Below are 17,323 nucleotides of genomic sequence, written 5' to 3'. Positions count from 1 at the left end.
TCAAAACCCAGAAATCCTGTAAGGTGAGGTCAGTAAACTGTTAACCAACCCCGTTAGGTCTGTGATGTTTTATACCAAAGGAAACCAAAGAGACAAGAGAGGAAAAGATCTAACGTTGGTGAGTCCAGCTTTCTCTGGACGGAGTGCTGCTCGCTGCTGTTTAGGAGGCCATCTGCTATTGGCTGATCTTTGGTGCCACCTTCTATAGAGTACAACAAATTTGGGTCTGGGGTTTAGTCTCTTTAAATTTTGATTTGTCACTTCCTGTGTCCTTACCCAACACCAGAATTACATTTTGGCAATAGGGCGAATCTACTGAGTCTCAATCACTGTAAAAACAGATGGACGTAGTGAGTGTGACGTCACCCGTAGGTTTCTGAAGGGCCGTTTTGAAGCCAAAAGATTGGGTTTACGATCGCCGCGATGTTGACATTTTTTGGAGCCAGTGCAGCCAGCGAAGCGAAGCCCACGGTTGTCCGCAGAGCCGCAGCTCCGCCTACTATTGGCCCGTAATCAGCGACTCATCACTGTACAGGTGACCTGTCAATCACTAGGAAAACAAACTCGTTTTATAACCATTATATCCCGTTAATGACACAGTTATTTCGAAAATCGCCATATGGACACACATTAGAAGAAGTGAAATTAGCTACTGAGACTGATAACCTCTTGGGGAAAAAATGTATTGACTTTATATTTTTAGCAGAAGTTGGGTTGTGGTCCTATTGACTTGCATGGAGTTGGGGCAGGTTTGGAGTCTTTTTGGAGCCAGCATCTAGTGGACATTAGAGGAATTGCAGCTTGCTGCTAGGGCTGGGCTATGACGGTATATACCGTGCGATGGTAGAAAGTTGTCAACCGGTAGAGATTTGTTTCTACCGTTTCTACCCATTTGTCCTTTTTGGAGCCGCCTTTGCACAGAGAATTTAACAGCTTTAATTCTGTGTGCGGTAAAAACGAGGGCTAGTTATTCTGGTACTTACCCAATCTCTCCATCTAGCAAAAAAGCCACAGCAGAACTGGGATTTAGTTAGTGTAAAGTAGCCTAAAGCTGCAGCAACAAGTTTTATAAGTCATGACATATCATTTAATTAGGCTATTGATTGATTGATTTGTCATATTTTCTGTCTTTTTGCATACATTATTTAAATTGCATATGTTTGGGGATGCTGTGATTTTTATTTTGCACTAACTGATTTGTGTTATAGTTCAAAATAAAGAGAAAATAATCAAATGTAATGAAGTACCATCAATTTGTCAAGTATTTAATTCTCTGGGTTAGCCAAAAACAGGCATTACCATACGGTTATTTTATATATAAACCATTTCGTAATTGAATTTCCAGAAAAACTACTATATCGTGATATATACCGTTACCGTGATATAAAATTACATATACTGTGATAGAAGATTTTGGCCATATCGCCCACCCCTACTTCCTTATTGGCTCCAAAACTCACCCGTGGTTTTGGCCACTTGGTCTGAATTAGAGAAGATAGGATGCTCTTCTGTGTTGCAGCTTCACTGTGTGATTTACGCTGATAAGACGGGTGTATTTTTACATACAAATCTTGCCTAATATAGCTTTAATATCACATCACTATTACTGTTACACATAACCATTCTAGGGACACAGGAATATCTAATACATCTATAGTCTTGCCACTGAGGTTTGCTACTTGTTATATTGGCTTACTCTACTGTTGCAGTAATTACCTCCGCCAAGGAGGTAATGTTTTCACCCGCGTCTGTGTGTCCGTCCGTCCGTTAGCAGGATATCTCAAAAAGTTGGGCACGGATTTGCACAAAACTTGGTATGAAGGTTGGTTATGGGCCAAGGAAGAACTAATTAACTTTTCATGTTGTTCAGTCAAAAGGGGGCGTGATGGTGGGCGTGGCATATCACTAAAGGGTGCATAACTTCCTTGCGGGGTGTTGTCAGACATGGAGGAGGTCTGTGCTCTACTGAGCACATTTTCTAGTTTTAAGTGAATGTGGATGAGAGCGTTAACTAAATACCTAAAACATAAACATAACAGGAGAACATTGGGAATCATGCATCACTACAATCTCCTTACCGCCTTCTGCAGACGGGTTCAACACCAAACTCCAAACTTCAGTCTTCTGCACTCCTTCCATCTGTTTGGGTTCAGAAAACAGGTTTGCTTAGTGAAAACCAAACTACCAAAGAGCTATGATAGAAGCTGATCTTATTTCAACCTAAATAAGTCTGTGTTATCTTTTAAATTGCTTCTTAATTCATTTTTATCTTTAACCCTGTTCTTCCCACGGCGCAGCCGAGGGCATCACAAGGCAAATTCAAGTCATCTGTCGCTTCGTGAGATGGCCTCTAGAGGGCGTCTTTGACTGCGAGATGCAGTGTTTCCCATACAGAGGCACAAAATCAAAAGTTGGTCAATGTATAGAAATTGATCTGAATTCGTCTCTAATGCACCTGAGAATCCACACTCTGCTCCAAACTTGCCTGTGTTAGGAACGGGATTTGTAAACAATAACTTGATAACTCGTCTTCTGCTGCCCTACAAACTTTAAGGTAACGTTATTACCTTCTGGTTTTTAAGTAACGTTAGTGGAATTCGATAATTTAACCAATAACCATGTGGCAATGCTTCAATACATAGAACTGAATTGAATTGAATTGAACACAGGTGGCCGCGGGTCTGTACAGGATCTGTGCTTGTTAATTTCCAATTGATGACGATTTTAACCGTTCGTAGTGATCTCTACTTTATTGTTGTTTTCTTGTCTGTAAAGCACTAACTTTGTTTGATAAGGGCCATACAAAAAAAGTTTAATATTGTTACATTCCAAGGAAGCCAACAAACTTTTTGTCTGCACTTCACCATGGCTAGTAAATTCCAAAATACTCAATTCAGCTTCACTATTTTACTAGCTGACTAGTGTTTTAGAACAGTATAGGACCTTCAAATGATGGCTGGTATATTACCGTTATATTCTCATTAAAAGTGACTCACCACAACCCGCAGCAGCTTCTGGATGCGGTCTCCTCCCATCATGTCCCTGCCTACCACCATCACCTCCACAGGGAGTTTCCCCACCACCAGCGGTACAATGGTGTACGGCACCACCAAAGAAGAGCCGGCCGGCAGCGTCACTTCCTGCGTGTGTTTCTCATTGAAGGCGACGCTGCACATGTCCTCTGTCTTCATCAGCACCACCCTCACCTGGGCAGAAAACAGCCACAAAACGGTCGACGATGACACAAATGTAAGCCCAGCAATGCTCATAATTTATTTCATGCATTTAATTTTATTGTATAAGTTTTGTGGAAAGAGATTAGTGCCAGCAAAGATTGTGTTTGAACTATATAAATTTGTCATGCTCATAGAGCCATTGAATTCAAAAAGTTTTTTTAATAAATGAATTTTAAAGAGAAAAGGAACTTTTGCACACCCTCACACTGTCTACACTTAAAAAGTATCATGCAAGTGTAGACAGTGTGCGGGATTATATTTATTTTTCAATAAATTAGTTTTAAAATAAAATGTAATGCGTAAGGCACAATTTCAAATTGAATGCCAGGACAGCATTTTTGAGCTCGTCTTCTTACTTGCAGGTCGTCGTGGCCGTAGTTGTGCAGCACGGCTTTAATCTCCACCTGTTCGTTCCTCGCTACTGAATACGGCAGCTTCAGGTCCACAAAGAAATGCTTCCATGCTTTGATGTTGTAAGGCTCGGCAACACAGAAACCTATGGGCATTTAGAAGCATATTAGTGGGGTTTGTGTGTGTGTGTGTGTGTATGAGTGTGTGTACTTATTTTGCTATCCTTGTGATCACCAGTACCTCACAATGATAGCAACCTGACCTTTTGACTTTCGGAATGAGGAAATTTTGGCCTGTCCTTGCTTCTTCAAGGGGCTATTGGGACTTTTTAGGACTTTTTTAGGGTTTTCTGTGCTTCCACACTGCGAGCAACACAATCAACAAGTCACTGGAAGTCTGCTCATTTCCTACAGAGCTGAGCAACCAGGGAAACTTGGCCGATATGTGAATGGTTAACAAGCTTGACGCCATGGCTGAACTTTTCAAAGTCATTAGCTGTCAACAGGCAATCTTTTTTGTGCTAGATTTAGTTTCATAACAATAGTTCCACCAAGCTTCCCAGTTCTCCACTTGAAAGACTACAGAAATAAATGTCTATAAAACGATGCTTGAAGAACAGTTGCATCCATCACTGGGTCGATGATAAGCTCTGAATTAAAGGTTGAATAAAAAAATAATAACAATGCTGCCTAATTAGCGCTTTCTACATAGTTAGCTACTGTATGTTAGCTCATAAAAATGATGTAACATTATGAAAGGCAATACAAAACAAGTGAAAATGATATGATTTATATAGTACATAGCTTATTTTTTTTGGTCAAAACCTTTGTAGCTACAAAGAGAAAACTATATAGATGCTGTTGGAGCATCTCACAGTCGGTCAGAATAGGCGACTCACCAACTAAATTGCTCACAGTGTGTACAAATTAGAGTTAAAATTAGAATTAGGATTAGGTTAGATACAGTTTAAGGTTAGGCATGTGGTGGTGAGGGTTAATGTTAGGGAATAAATCTAGTAATGGAAGGTCCTCACAAGTACAATAATAATAATAAGAAACTTTATTTATAGAGCACCTTTCATACAAATGACGCATTTCAAAGTGCTTTACAATAAAAATAAAAATGCTTAATATTAAAAGTAAAACGGACAAATTAAAACAAGGATTAGCAATAAATAAATAAGTAAATGGTAAAAGGGACAGTAAAAACAGAAACTGGTAAGAACGATATAATATGTAAGAAATAATAAAAAATAAAAATAGAATGACTTTAATTAAAAGCCAAGTTAAATAAATAGGTTTTTAGCTTTCGTTTAAAAATGTTCACTGAGCTCGAATCTCTTATGGCTATATAGTATTCCATAATTTTGGAGCATAGTTAAAAAAAAGCTGCGCTGCCTATTTTCTTATGTGTAGGATTGTTTGTGTTTAAAAACCCAGCAGCAGAAGATCTAAGAGCTCGTGAAGGATTATAAAACGCAGAGAGTCTGCAATGTAGGCCGGTCCCAAACCATTAAGAGCTTTGTAGACCACCTTAAAACCTTCTAAAAAATACTGGGAGCCAATGTAATAGTAATACAAACGTGTGTGTGTGTGTGTGTGTGTGCGTGTGTGTGCAGGGGTTTATGTGCTATGTGCAAATGAGAGACACTGACATTTTGAAAGATTGATGGTAAAGCAAAAGAAAATGTGGACATATAGAGATTTAGACATCCAAATCTATTATTTAAAATCTATATTACTTCCTACCTGTCTCAGGTGATGCGCTGACGGCCATCACACCCCACTCTGTGATGCTGTCAGGTAAGATGGAGTCTACAGTCACAGACGATAACCTGGTGATCAGATTCATGTTAGCAATTAATCACTTGTAAGGAGGTCAAAGGTCAGAGCCACAGCTCCGTGACAAGATGTAATAAATGATCTTGTATAACTACAATAATACATAAGTGGATGGTAAATAAAATACGTAATAGCTAAGATAAAATGCTAACCCTAAACTTCTTTTTTTTGCCGGGCCTCTGGGACCGGCCTAGAAGAGTGAAAGTAGCTGACTGACTGACTGACTGACTCCCCGTGAGAAGTGGCATCAAGACCTACACAGTTATGTTGGTATACGTGGTATCGCGTTGTTTGCACTGTTAGTGTTACAATGAAGTTGAATTGAATATCAAAATGTTTGTTTACACGCACTTCCCAGGCAGGAACGATTAAAATTGTACCAAGTGTCACTTATATCTGTGGTGGTCTGGGCGAACCCGTCGGATGTTGCTGCTACACATTGTTGGCAATGAGCCAAAATAGATTGAAAACAAGTTTTTTTTTTAGATTTTCAGTTATTTTGTTACTTTTCTCTCTGTATTACATCATGGTGAATAATTATTTTCAGAAAACAAAACGGAAAGTATTTATTTTTGTGGTTTTGGGAAGCGTAGTTGGCTAGCAAAACAAGTTAGCCGGTACTGTATGCCTATGCTGACCGCAGCCACATGAGACTTAACGTTACAGCTAATATCCGGGAAAAACAAAACACAGGCTGCCAAACTTATGAGAGGGACCTGGCTGCAGACAAGATGGCGGACAGGGAGGCAGACATCTTGGACCTCCGCAAGAGGCACCTCCGCAGTTGACAGGACATCACGTGACCTCAGCAGCGGAAGTTGGTCTTCTTCGTGTCGTTTTTGCATGAAGCCATCTTGTGGCAGGAAAGGCGGGAGGACTCCACAGCAGTAAGATACAGATTCTATTAAGAATGTTTTAAGTCTGTTGGCTTTTCTAAGGTTTTAATGTTGTCTATCAAACTTTAATATATCGAAGAGTCCAGCGAGCATAGGTATACTGATATGGAGAAAATACATTTGAAAATGCCAAGTGGCTCCAAGCATTTGACGTTAGCAATTTTTGTCTCGTTGTTGCAGGTCCTGTAAGCACTTTTTAAAATATTTGTGTAAATGAATCCTGACATTGTCAGGCTCTGTTGCCTTTAATGAGTTTTAAATGGATACCGTACTGTTGAGTACAAACTGTTTGAATCACGTTACATTAGCTCGCTAATGCGTTAGCTGCTCCGATGCTCAGTCTGGCTAACGCCTACAGCTTGCAGTGTAGCACGCAGTTGACGTTAGCCTATCACAACTAATCATCTTAAAACCAGCTTTTGTTATTATAGGGTTGGTGTGGTCAATCTTTTACCCCTCTGGAAAAAAGTGCACTATCTAGGACAGCACAAGGAATGATTGGATCATTGATTTTGACAATAAAGGATGCAATAAAAGTGCTGAGGGTGTAGTAACTGCACCCACATCATCATTGTCATCTCACATCTGGAAAAGGCCCTGTGCATCCTGTGTGAGCCTCCTCCCTGATAACAGATCAGTATGGTGGGGGAAGAAGAAGGGTAAATTACCTTTTTACCATAAAGTCACCTCCTGTGGTCATTGTGTGGGTTTAAATTCAAACATGCCGAGAACTCACTCCTTCAGATGAGACCTGTTGATGCTGTCTGTTATCTGGTGCCCCGTTCTTAATTCTCATTGAAGCTCACTCTAAATTATCAGACACCATCAGTACCTACCATCACTACAAGGGTCACTGTCTTTCATCAGTAGCTCACAGGGTCTTCCAGTTAGGCATAGCCTATTATCCACATTGTTTAATAAATTGTTTATAAGAAATTGTTTAATACATAAATTTGATTTAAAACATTACATAAAACATTTTAAGTAATTGGCAGACTTTTTAAAGACGATGAATTAACTTTATATTGGCCTATTTGTAAAATCTGTACTAATTCTTCCCCATTTAAAATATTGCATAAAGCCTTTAAGAGAGTCAATTGACTTTTAAAATATATTTCTAATGAAAAATCTTGTATATTTGTTTAAATCCGTGTGCTAAATTGCACATTTTAAGAAGCAAATACCGATTACACACAAGTTGACCTTCATGGGGAAAAAAACGTCACGAAGAAGACCAACTTCCGCTGCTGAGGTCACGTGATTTCCTGTCAACTGCAGAGGTGCCTCTTGCGGAGGTCCAAGATGTCTGCCTCCGTGTCCACCATCTTGTCTGCAGCCAGGTACTCTTGGAACAGACCGCAAAATGACAGTAACCTACTCATTAGGAGTGTTGGCAAGCTGCTGGTCGTGGCAGATATCCATCAGTCAGGTCCACAGACAGATGATCGCTACATCCACTCGCATTATTCCCCGGTTACTGATGTTAACAACTTGCAAAAACTAATAAAAAGCTTTACTACAAGGCACAGATAACTGATCCCTTTTCATTTCAACAAATTAACTTTGACTAGATAGCCGCACTTGTTACTCCATTCTATTTTTGCCTTCTTCCTGTTTACCTTCTCACCACTAAAGCAAAGATAGATAAGTGTCCGATAGGTGTAAAGGACATCCACAGACACACATTTAAAGTCGAGATGAAATGAAAAATGCCTTTTTAACCCTTTTAGATCACATCCCCGGTCATATTGTGCACCTATTTAACAATATATGCCAAAAAAAATACAAAAAATCAATTTCTTTGTATTCTTATATCACAATTCAATCATGTTTTCTTCCTGTAAAACAAAATATGCCGTGTGCTTACGTAAGCATGCCTCAACCAATTTCAACCAATAATATCATGACATCCACCCATCAATCAATCTTCAACTTTTAGCGCACAGAACTAAGATTCATTAGTTAGCTAGCTAGCAACAGCACGGTACTTCGGTGTGTCTTCGGGTGTTATGACACGCCCACTTTTCAACGTTCAAATCAAATTCCTCCCAACGTTATGTCCCGCCTGTCTTTCCTGTTTCACTCGGAAATACGTCACGATACGGAAGTTTGATACTCTCGAAATGCCGTTTCATCTCGACTTTAAGACAATCCTATGATTTCAGATTGCTATAATGAAGTGACCAAGTCTGTGTTGCTGAGGAAAACAAATCATATGGGATTTATTTTCAGTGCTGGTGTGTTTGCTCCTTGCACTCTCCTGTAGACTGCTTGGAGGAACGCCACTGGAGAAAATGGAATGTTGTGGAATGTTTAAAGCCATTTTTCTCACTTTTTACTTTTAGACACATAACTTGATTAAAAAACTCAAAATCAAAATATCACAAATTAAACGTCAAATTTTCACCATGTGAAGGGTTTTTGCAGGCCACCACACTTATAGTATATCACTACAATGCAGAGGGAAGTACAGAACACGTATTATACTAGGGTGCAAAAGCCAAGAGGAGGCCCGGCTTGCACTAGGTCTACCTAGTCTTGTTTTGTTCATAAGCTATAGTCCGGTATTCCAAAGTTTCAGCAGGCAACTTGTAAAATATTAGCTTGATTGTAAACAATGACAGCAACTTTGTGTTTGGGTTGCCTGATGTCACTGCACAACGCAAACAGTGACATAGCACTCACCCACATCCAACAATGTTTGTTTAATTGGCTGTGAGTCACCCACACTACAGACAGTTGCTGATTGGATTTTGGTGAAACTTAACATATTTTCTACTTATTGCCCAAATACAACTCTGCGTCATTCTTGGAGGACGACATGTTTACTGTTTACTTGTTACTGTAGTGATGAATCATGGCCACTGCAAACAGCCGCTAATCACACACTTCCACACTATGCTGTTATCTGACAGAAACCACAAACCTGCGGTTTTCTCACTGTCACCCATTTATGTTTGAAATTATACTTTTTTTTATTTATTTTTTTTACAGTGCCAAGGGGCGATGAAACTCTCTCAACACATAACAACACATGTAAACTTTAAGTTCAAATAAGAAAAGGAAAAACACCAAAATTACTTTCACGTTTTTTCCATAACAGCAGCAACAACAACATTTTTAAGCCTCAATGTGTGGGTACTAGACCTCAAACATGTTAATGAATAGATAACTTAGGGGGCGTGTCCACCAACCGACCTGTTGAGCGCTTGAATCGCTGGTGCTGAGCGCTTTGGCCGCATCAGGTGAGCGCCGGAGCGGGAGCTCTGAGAACACGTCTCCGGGCGTTGTTGCTATGCTAAACGTTAGCCTAGCTAACATTCGCTACAAAACGGCAGGATGCCGGCTCATGGTCCCGCCCCTGCTTCATCCTCATTGGTTGGTAGAACTCTGAAGTGACATTGACGAGCAGTGCGCTTCACAAAAGTTGAACTTGTTTCAACTTGAGAACAGGTTCAGCGCTCACGGCGCTCGGTGCTAAAAAGAGGTGAGGTATCTGTTTTGGGTCGAAGGCGCTGAAAGCGCCGCTTTTCCACTGGAATTAATGACAGAACAGCATCAGCACTTCTTTCACAGGTCTTTGGTGGACTCGGGGCCTTAGTGTGGCATTTTTTCAGTTACTAGTAAGAGTGCTAGGCTTCATAATATTAGCTTCTCTTACCTCTTGCCTTTTTCACTGGGCTTCAGTCTTATGGAACTTAAACAGAAAAGCTGTGGTTCTTTGGCTCCGCCCATTAGTTTGCATAATTTATACTCCAATCTACCACTCACCCATCTGTGCTGTTGGCTGTGCTGGGCAGGCTCACATCCCTCCACAACCAAGACTCATAGAACTTGGAGCGTAGATACACCTGAGTCTCATCCAGGTACTCCCCCTCTTCCCCCTCTTCCCCCTCTTCCTCCTCTTTCTCATCCTCTGCCACAAACAAGTCTTCTTCCTTCATTTTGTTTCCCCTTGTATATTGTTTTGGTTGTGGTTGAGCTACAGAGTAGGGTGAGACACAAGAGAAAAAGTTAACACTTTGTTAGCACAAAATACATTTTTCCTACTGGTGGGTTCATAATTTGTCTTGGATAAAGTAAAGAAAAAAAAGGTTGAAGGTAACTTGATTGACAAAATGATAACATCTACACAGACTGAATCCTCTATATTTCAGAAATATTGAATGATGAACTTCTGGTTATCTGCCTTCCAAAATGGATATAAGAATATATAACATTTTGGAAATGAACTCTTCCTTTATTTACCATCGGGACGCACGGAGCGGGGCATAAGTGGTGAGTACTCTACATCATACATCATCATCATATCATCAACCTCATAGTAATCGTGGTCGTAGGAAATAGTGGGCATGGGTGGGGCGGTGGTGGTGGTGGTCAGCGGCGGCGGGGTGGTGGGGCGCCTGGTGTCGAGCTCTTGGTCCCGGTAGTGGGCGCAGCAGTGGCGGAAAGCCTGGATGCACTCCCAGCCCTCGGTGATGTAGAGGGAGCGTCGGGTGCAGGAGTACGGCATGGGGATCTCCCTCAGGCCGTCCTTACAGCACCGACGCTGCAGCTTCTCCTTGTAGTGACTCTCTGGAGACGGGGGGGGGGGGGGGGCAGGAGTTAGGTTAAGGTAACGGACTCAAGGAAGGATGAATGGAGGAGAAAGATGGAGGGCAGGAAGAGAGAGTTTTGGTGGGGTGATGAATGCATGGAGAAAACGTAGGATGACGTAAAATAAGTATTGCCGATCAGAAGCCAATCACCTACTGCCGTTTCTTTATGTCAGATTAGGGCAAGCAGACATGATTACATTCAGTTAAGGAGCTACAAAGCAACAGGAACTCATTCGTTTTCAAGCCGGCAACGTGAAGCTACAGCAAGTAAAATGTAGCAGCGAGTCGGGCGAGCGCTGCTGCAAACGGAAGTTCAGCTGCTTCAACATTTTTCCACACTCTGAAGACGCAGTGAAGCACAAACAAATCAAGCGTAGGGTAGTTACATTTACGCTATTATTTACTTGATGAAGTAGAAGAACGAGTATTTGCCAAATTAAATAAAAATGAGACAAATGCAAAGCTATGACAGCATGCCATTATTAGTTACTGCACCCAACGTGACGACGACATGAATCGTCACCGGCCAGCCAGGCAACACTTTTGTGCTCTGTTGGCGACAATGTAGCGCAGTACGGCAGAGACCGTTCTGTAGCTTTTATGGCTCATAATCATAAACGTATCATGACATTACACCTACTGATCCACTATCTTAAAAAGAAGCCATTGTCAAGAGTGCTCCCACCTATTTTGAAACACACAAACCCTCAGCAATGAGCGGACACTCACCCAGCTGGGATCGACGCTGTAACTGTTCAGCAGAGCGCCTCCTTCTGGCACTGCCTGGACACTGCAGAGCTGAGGAGAGGAGAGGAGAGGAGGGGAGAGGAGAGGAGAGGAGGGGAGAGGAGAGGAGAGGAGAGGAGAGGTGGGGAGAGGAGAGGAGAAAAACATTGGTACCCATGATGAACAATCAGTGATGTTTCCTGTTTCCTTATCTGCAATCTCTCTATCATACATGGTCATTCTAGAGACTAGGGTTAGACCTATATATCATTGTAGCGATGTATCAGGTCAATATTGACCTTTCATTAAAAAAACAGAAATAATGGATCTAATGGATATGATGCAGCTTGTTTGATTACATATTTATTGTATAATTGATCAATATTACACTGGTTGTGTATGGGAAGCCTTAACATGAAGTGATTCTTATGCAAAATTTGGACAGATTGATTCTGATGTCACCTTCAGGTAGCGACATTACCTGGCACCAAAGATCAGATCTGATCTGCTTCTGTTGGGGTACGTTAGGTAGACGTTTTTTTGTTACTGCAATGCATTGCGATAATTACGGTAATCGACGACGGCACGCTCCAGAGACTTCCGCCGGCCGAGCCATCTTGTGGCACTTGTACGTTACTACAAACTACAGTTACAAACAGGCACCAGGAGTTTACCGGTATCCACCGTTGTTTGCATGTAAGCTGAAGCTAACTGAAGCTAACTGAACCTGGGCGCCGATGTGTTCCCGGTGATCCGGCTGAGAGTTCGGCGGGGGTTCGGGGCTTGGATCGGGAGGATCAGTGCGGGCCGTGGGCGCGGTGGAGAGGCAGCGGTGGAGAGAGGAGACAGACACGGTGCAGCCATATACTAGGTTTTGACCTAGTCTTGTTTCCTTTGTTTTTTCCCCCGGCCTGTATTTGAGACCGGCCTTTATTTGTTCGTGTCGACGACGGCCCCGGCCATTATCGGAGACCCAGCTTTTAATTGACTACAGGCCACTATTAGAGGAAATACGGTACCTTTAGATGTCAGGCCTTATACAGGTTTGAGGTTAAGTTACTCTTTAAATACACAACACAGCTATTAAATACACAACAGCATGACAACAAAATGCAACAACACTTCAAGCACTTAAGCAAATACAGCAGTACAAACATGGCCTTCAACTGGCGTGGGAGAATGGACTTTGATTAACTTTGATGAACTACTGCTGCACTTTGGCTTCATCCACAAGAGGAATTGTTTGGAAGAATCAAGTTTTGCTCTTCACATTTATTGTGACAAAAAGCAACACAACATTTAAATCCAACATGGATCTGTTTCTGGTCCTGATCAGAGGCGGGAGCAATATAGTTTGATTATTTTTCATAAATTGTGTGTACTCAAGATTCAGCAAATAAGTTTTGAATATGTTCAGAAACAAATTATTACATGCAGGATAATGTTTCTATTACTGGAAGGACTGGACTGTGAAAGATCTGGAAAAAATGAAACATAACATCAACATCTGTCACTCTTCAGCACTTCTTTCTGTCAAAAAGGGCGCCTTGGTCACTTAAAACAATGTAATCTTACATCGGAGTTAAACAGCCAATGATGTGTAAGAAAATTTGAGGTGGCACCCGGGGCAATCAGATTTCAAGGGGAGGCAGTGCCACCCGGCAACCGTTTTGTCTCTGTCCCTGTTCTAATGGGAAATTTGGTTTGAGCAGGAATAAAACCCTCTGGCCCTCATTTATCAATCTAACATAGAAACCAGCGCAGATCCGAGCGCAGAAATCATCTTACGACAGGGTTCACGTGTGATTCATGAAACGTTCGTATCTCGCCAATCACAGCGTAAGAATGATCGGGCGTTGATAAATGTGGCGGCTGAAAACAATCGTCATTTAAATATCACGCCCCTACATATTCTCGGTTTAGAGGCCTCACCCCTAGAGTTTACGACATGGAGATGCGTAATACGTCCAAGAAGAGAAACTTCTCCGACCTCAAAATAGAAACTCGAACGTCGCAAGTCCAGTTGAACCAATTAGTTATATTTGGCAGCGTGAAAAGTGGCATCACTCGGAAAAATGCAGTATGGAAAGAAATCACTGCTGCGGTCAACAGCGTTGCCGTCGACAATCAAACTCCAGCTGGGGTTTGAATATTTCATTTATACATTCGTGATATGTATAGCCTATATATATAATAGTAATATAATAGCTTATATCGCAATTCTTTACATTTAGGTGAAGAAAAAATGGTCAGACCTCAAACAAGTAGGCTATCTCAAAATTAATCTTACACCAGAAAACTGTTAACCTTGTTAATTGCAAACAATTTGAAAATACCTATTTATGTTAGGGATAGGCTATATAACACATAGTCGATGTAGGCCTTTACAAAATAGAATATTTTGCCATAGGCTACATATTTTTAAGTGATGAATATGTGGCTGCATATGCTTAGATGCCAGTCAGAATATATGGTCTAATAACAATTCTCCGACTCAGCCAGATTTACTATGCTGCACCGCAAGTCCACACCGACTCGAAAACTTGCGTACACGAGTTGAGACTTGATGTGAGATTTGATCGTAGCTTCCACTCACGTCCAAATTGATAAATGCCGAGCTTTGCGTGGAAATAACCGTACGCCCAGTTTTCTGTTGTACGTTTGTTTCGTAAATGAGGGCCAAGAAGTTGCCACAATTATCCAAATAAGGGGTAGAGAGTGAATCTGTTACAGTTGACTAAATTCACAGATGTTTGATTTAGTCTGGTGGCCTGAACAGTCAGTACCTTCTCTAGGTTTGGTGTTGAGCCCAGTGCTGGAGGCGAAGAGCAGTCCTGCATCTGTGAACACCATCATGTTGTCTCGCCCCCCCCCTCGGGTGCAGCCGATGTCTCCCTTCTCCACCACGTCCCAGATCTGAGAAGAAAGTCCAGTTGAGGTCAAAGGTCAAAGTTGGAGAGGTTTGTGCTATTCTGCGTTAGTTTTGGTTTAAGTACATTAACAATGGTTATTTGTACAGCACAAATTCTGCAGTATTTATAAGTAGTTGGTTGTATTCCATTATGTTTTCCATTATGTTACCTAAAAAATAATGTATTCTGATTATAGCAATTAGAGGAAAACAGCAAAAATGTGAGGATTTCTTCTAGAAATACTTTGAAAGTGAAAGGAGAAACTCATAAACCCATTTAAATAGTGGCAGCTTTTCTGCATCTTTATAAAATGTGGCACAGCAACAAATTTGTGTTTGTATGCAAACCTGAAATAAATTTCCTGAACTTTGTAATATTTCACATTTTCTTATCAGTACCTTCAATATAAAATGAAAGTAATCAGATTGTATTACTGAGTTTGCGTAATCCCTTAGATTATGTTACTGATTACAGTGTTGATGAGGTATCTAGTAGCTTTTTAAAGTGACCTACCCAACCCTGCCTGTGGCACAGTGTATATACATACACAAACACACAAAAACACACTCCCACACACACACACACCTTGCTCTGTGTGAGTCTCTGCTTGCTAAGCAGATACACAGCGTTATCCACAACCACCAGGTTGACCTTTGCCCCCGGGTCACCTCTGACCCTGAGACTGATGGGCTTTCCAGGCCTGTAGTCTCGATGCCTGCCGTCCGCCGGCCCGACACTCAGCTAGGGAGGCAGAGGGAGGAAGATAATTAATAAAAATGTATTGAAACAATGATAAAACACAAGAATGAAATTATAACACGAGAAGAGAAAAAATACAAATTTGTGCAGGTGAGATTAAAAAAAAAATACATAAAGGGCTTTTAAAAACATCTAACACACAAAAACATCAAGATGACAAGCAGACATGACTGAATGACTGGGCTGATTCTCACTAGAAAAACAGCACAAACTTTTTAAGACTTAAAACTGAATTGAAGACTTCAAGGCTGTATTTAACAGTATTCAAGGACTTTTGAGAACATGGAGAGTTATTCCTGAGCTGTCTTCTGAAGATCGTACGCACAGAGAAGCATTTTCAGTGTGAGATGTGCTGTGCGCTTGATGCAAAGCCAATGAATGAGACAAACATGTTCATTTTCCAGCAGATTCAATCATCTCTCTACTATAGACTGGATGGGATGCATCGTTCTGGCAATGCATCTTGGGGCTTCCTATTTGTTCTCAATCAATCAAGTCTCCATCCGATGCATCCTGGGTTGGATCTTCATCTGTTCTCCGTCCTCATTTTATTTTGTTTTGGAATCATACTTCAGCCATAAAATATTATAAGATACATATCATAAAATATTATATTAAACAAACGTTCCTAATACTCCCAATACTTATAATAGTTGATTCCAGACAACATTTTTCTTGAGTTCAATCCAGTTGATAACAAAACACTAGAAGAAGTTGTGTTGCATCTAAAGTCACCTACCTGCTGCCTTGATAGTCTACCGACAAGCCTTTTTAAGAATGTTTTTGATGCCATTTTTAAGTAAAATAATTGAAACGGCTGTCTTCCTACAACTTAACAGTTTCCTGACCTCCAATAATACTCTTGATATCTTCCAATCAGGATTTCGGTCCCACCACAGCACTGAGACCGCTCTAGTAAAGCTTTTAAGTGATGTTCGTTTTAATACGGACTGCGAAAAAATCTCAGTTATAGTTTTATTGGATCTTAGTGCTGCGTTTGATACAGTAGACCATGACATACTGGTAGGCAGACTGGAAAAATGGTCCTAAACTGGCTTAAATCTTACTTACAATTCAGAAACTACTTTGTATCTATTGGTAACTGCGTATCTGAGCGAAACAAAAAAAATGACGTGGAGTTCCTCAGGGGACGATTCTTGGGCCTCTTCTGTTCAATCTTTACATGGTCCCACTAGCTCAAATTATGCAAAACAACAATATTTCCTATCACAATTACGCAGACGACACTCAGATCAACATAGCTTTTATCAATAGATGACTATGGTCCAATAGATTCACTAAACAAATGCATTGAACAAATCAATGACTGGATGTGCCACAATTTTCTGCAACTAAATAAAGATAAAGAGGAGACTTAAGTCAGTGCTCACCTTGAATCCCTCTCGCTGAAGACTAAAAACCAAGTCAGAAATCTTGGTGTAGTTATGGACTCTCATCAAGACAATTACAAAATCTGCCTACTATCACCTCAAAAATGTTGCAAGAATTAAAGAATCCATGTCCAAGCAGGACCTTGATAAACTTATTTGTGCATTTATTTTTAGTAGGCTTGACTATTGTAACAGTGTCTTCACAGGTCTCTCTAAAAAAGCTATTAGAGACTAGGACTAAGAAAATTGGACATCACTCCAGCGCTGAGACCACTGCATTGGCTTCCTGTGTGGCAAAGAATTTAGTTTAAAATTCTGTTGCATGTTTATAAAGCACTTTGTAAGCCAGTCTTTTGTCGCAAATTTGACATCTTACTTTGTTTTCATCTTTCTCTAAACTAAAATACCGCCACACTACCGATGTGTGTGGTGCAGAATTAGGCATTTTCTCGACAGTCAGCAACAGTGTCTAATACCTGGTCTAATCTCTCATTCTGTTGCCAGGCAAACTTGAGCCACTTGTACACTTATGAGAATTGCCAGAGAAGAACTTGGCTCTGGGATTCACTCGTGCATGCGCATTTTCTGTGCTGTGTGGAAACGACTCTTATCA

At 40.9% G+C, this 17,323-nt stretch overlaps 1 protein-coding gene across 1 annotated transcript in view; it reads right to left on the bottom strand.

The window, feature by feature from the left end:
• The window catches only part of LOC139923315 (venom factor-like), a gene marked incomplete at its 5' end in the record, with an annotated part of 42,558 nt that overhangs the window by 14,691 nt on the left and 10,544 nt on the right, over positions 1–17,323 (bottom strand). The window contains 10 exons of the mRNA XM_078290532.1: positions 2,079–2,139; positions 2,997–3,206; positions 3,593–3,732; positions 5,336–5,421; positions 10,096–10,306; positions 10,500–10,509; positions 10,586–10,899; positions 11,652–11,720; positions 14,435–14,564; positions 15,146–15,301. Of these exons, the coding sequence (XP_078146658.1) occupies positions 2,079–2,139; positions 2,997–3,206; positions 3,593–3,732; positions 5,336–5,421; positions 10,096–10,306; positions 10,500–10,509; positions 10,586–10,899; positions 11,652–11,720; positions 14,435–14,564; positions 15,146–15,301 (1,387 nt within the window). The remainder of the gene's footprint in view (positions 1–2,078; positions 2,140–2,996; positions 3,207–3,592; positions 3,733–5,335; positions 5,422–10,095; positions 10,307–10,499; positions 10,510–10,585; positions 10,900–11,651; positions 11,721–14,434; positions 14,565–15,145; positions 15,302–17,323) is intronic.

The sequence above is a fragment of the Centroberyx gerrardi genome, chromosome 3 (genome assembly GCF_048128805.1).
Source record: "Centroberyx gerrardi isolate f3 chromosome 3, fCenGer3.hap1.cur.20231027, whole genome shotgun sequence".
Lineage (NCBI taxonomy): Eukaryota > Metazoa > Chordata > Actinopteri > Beryciformes > Berycidae > Centroberyx > Centroberyx gerrardi.
This window is presented reverse-complemented; position numbering and strand designations above follow the sequence as displayed.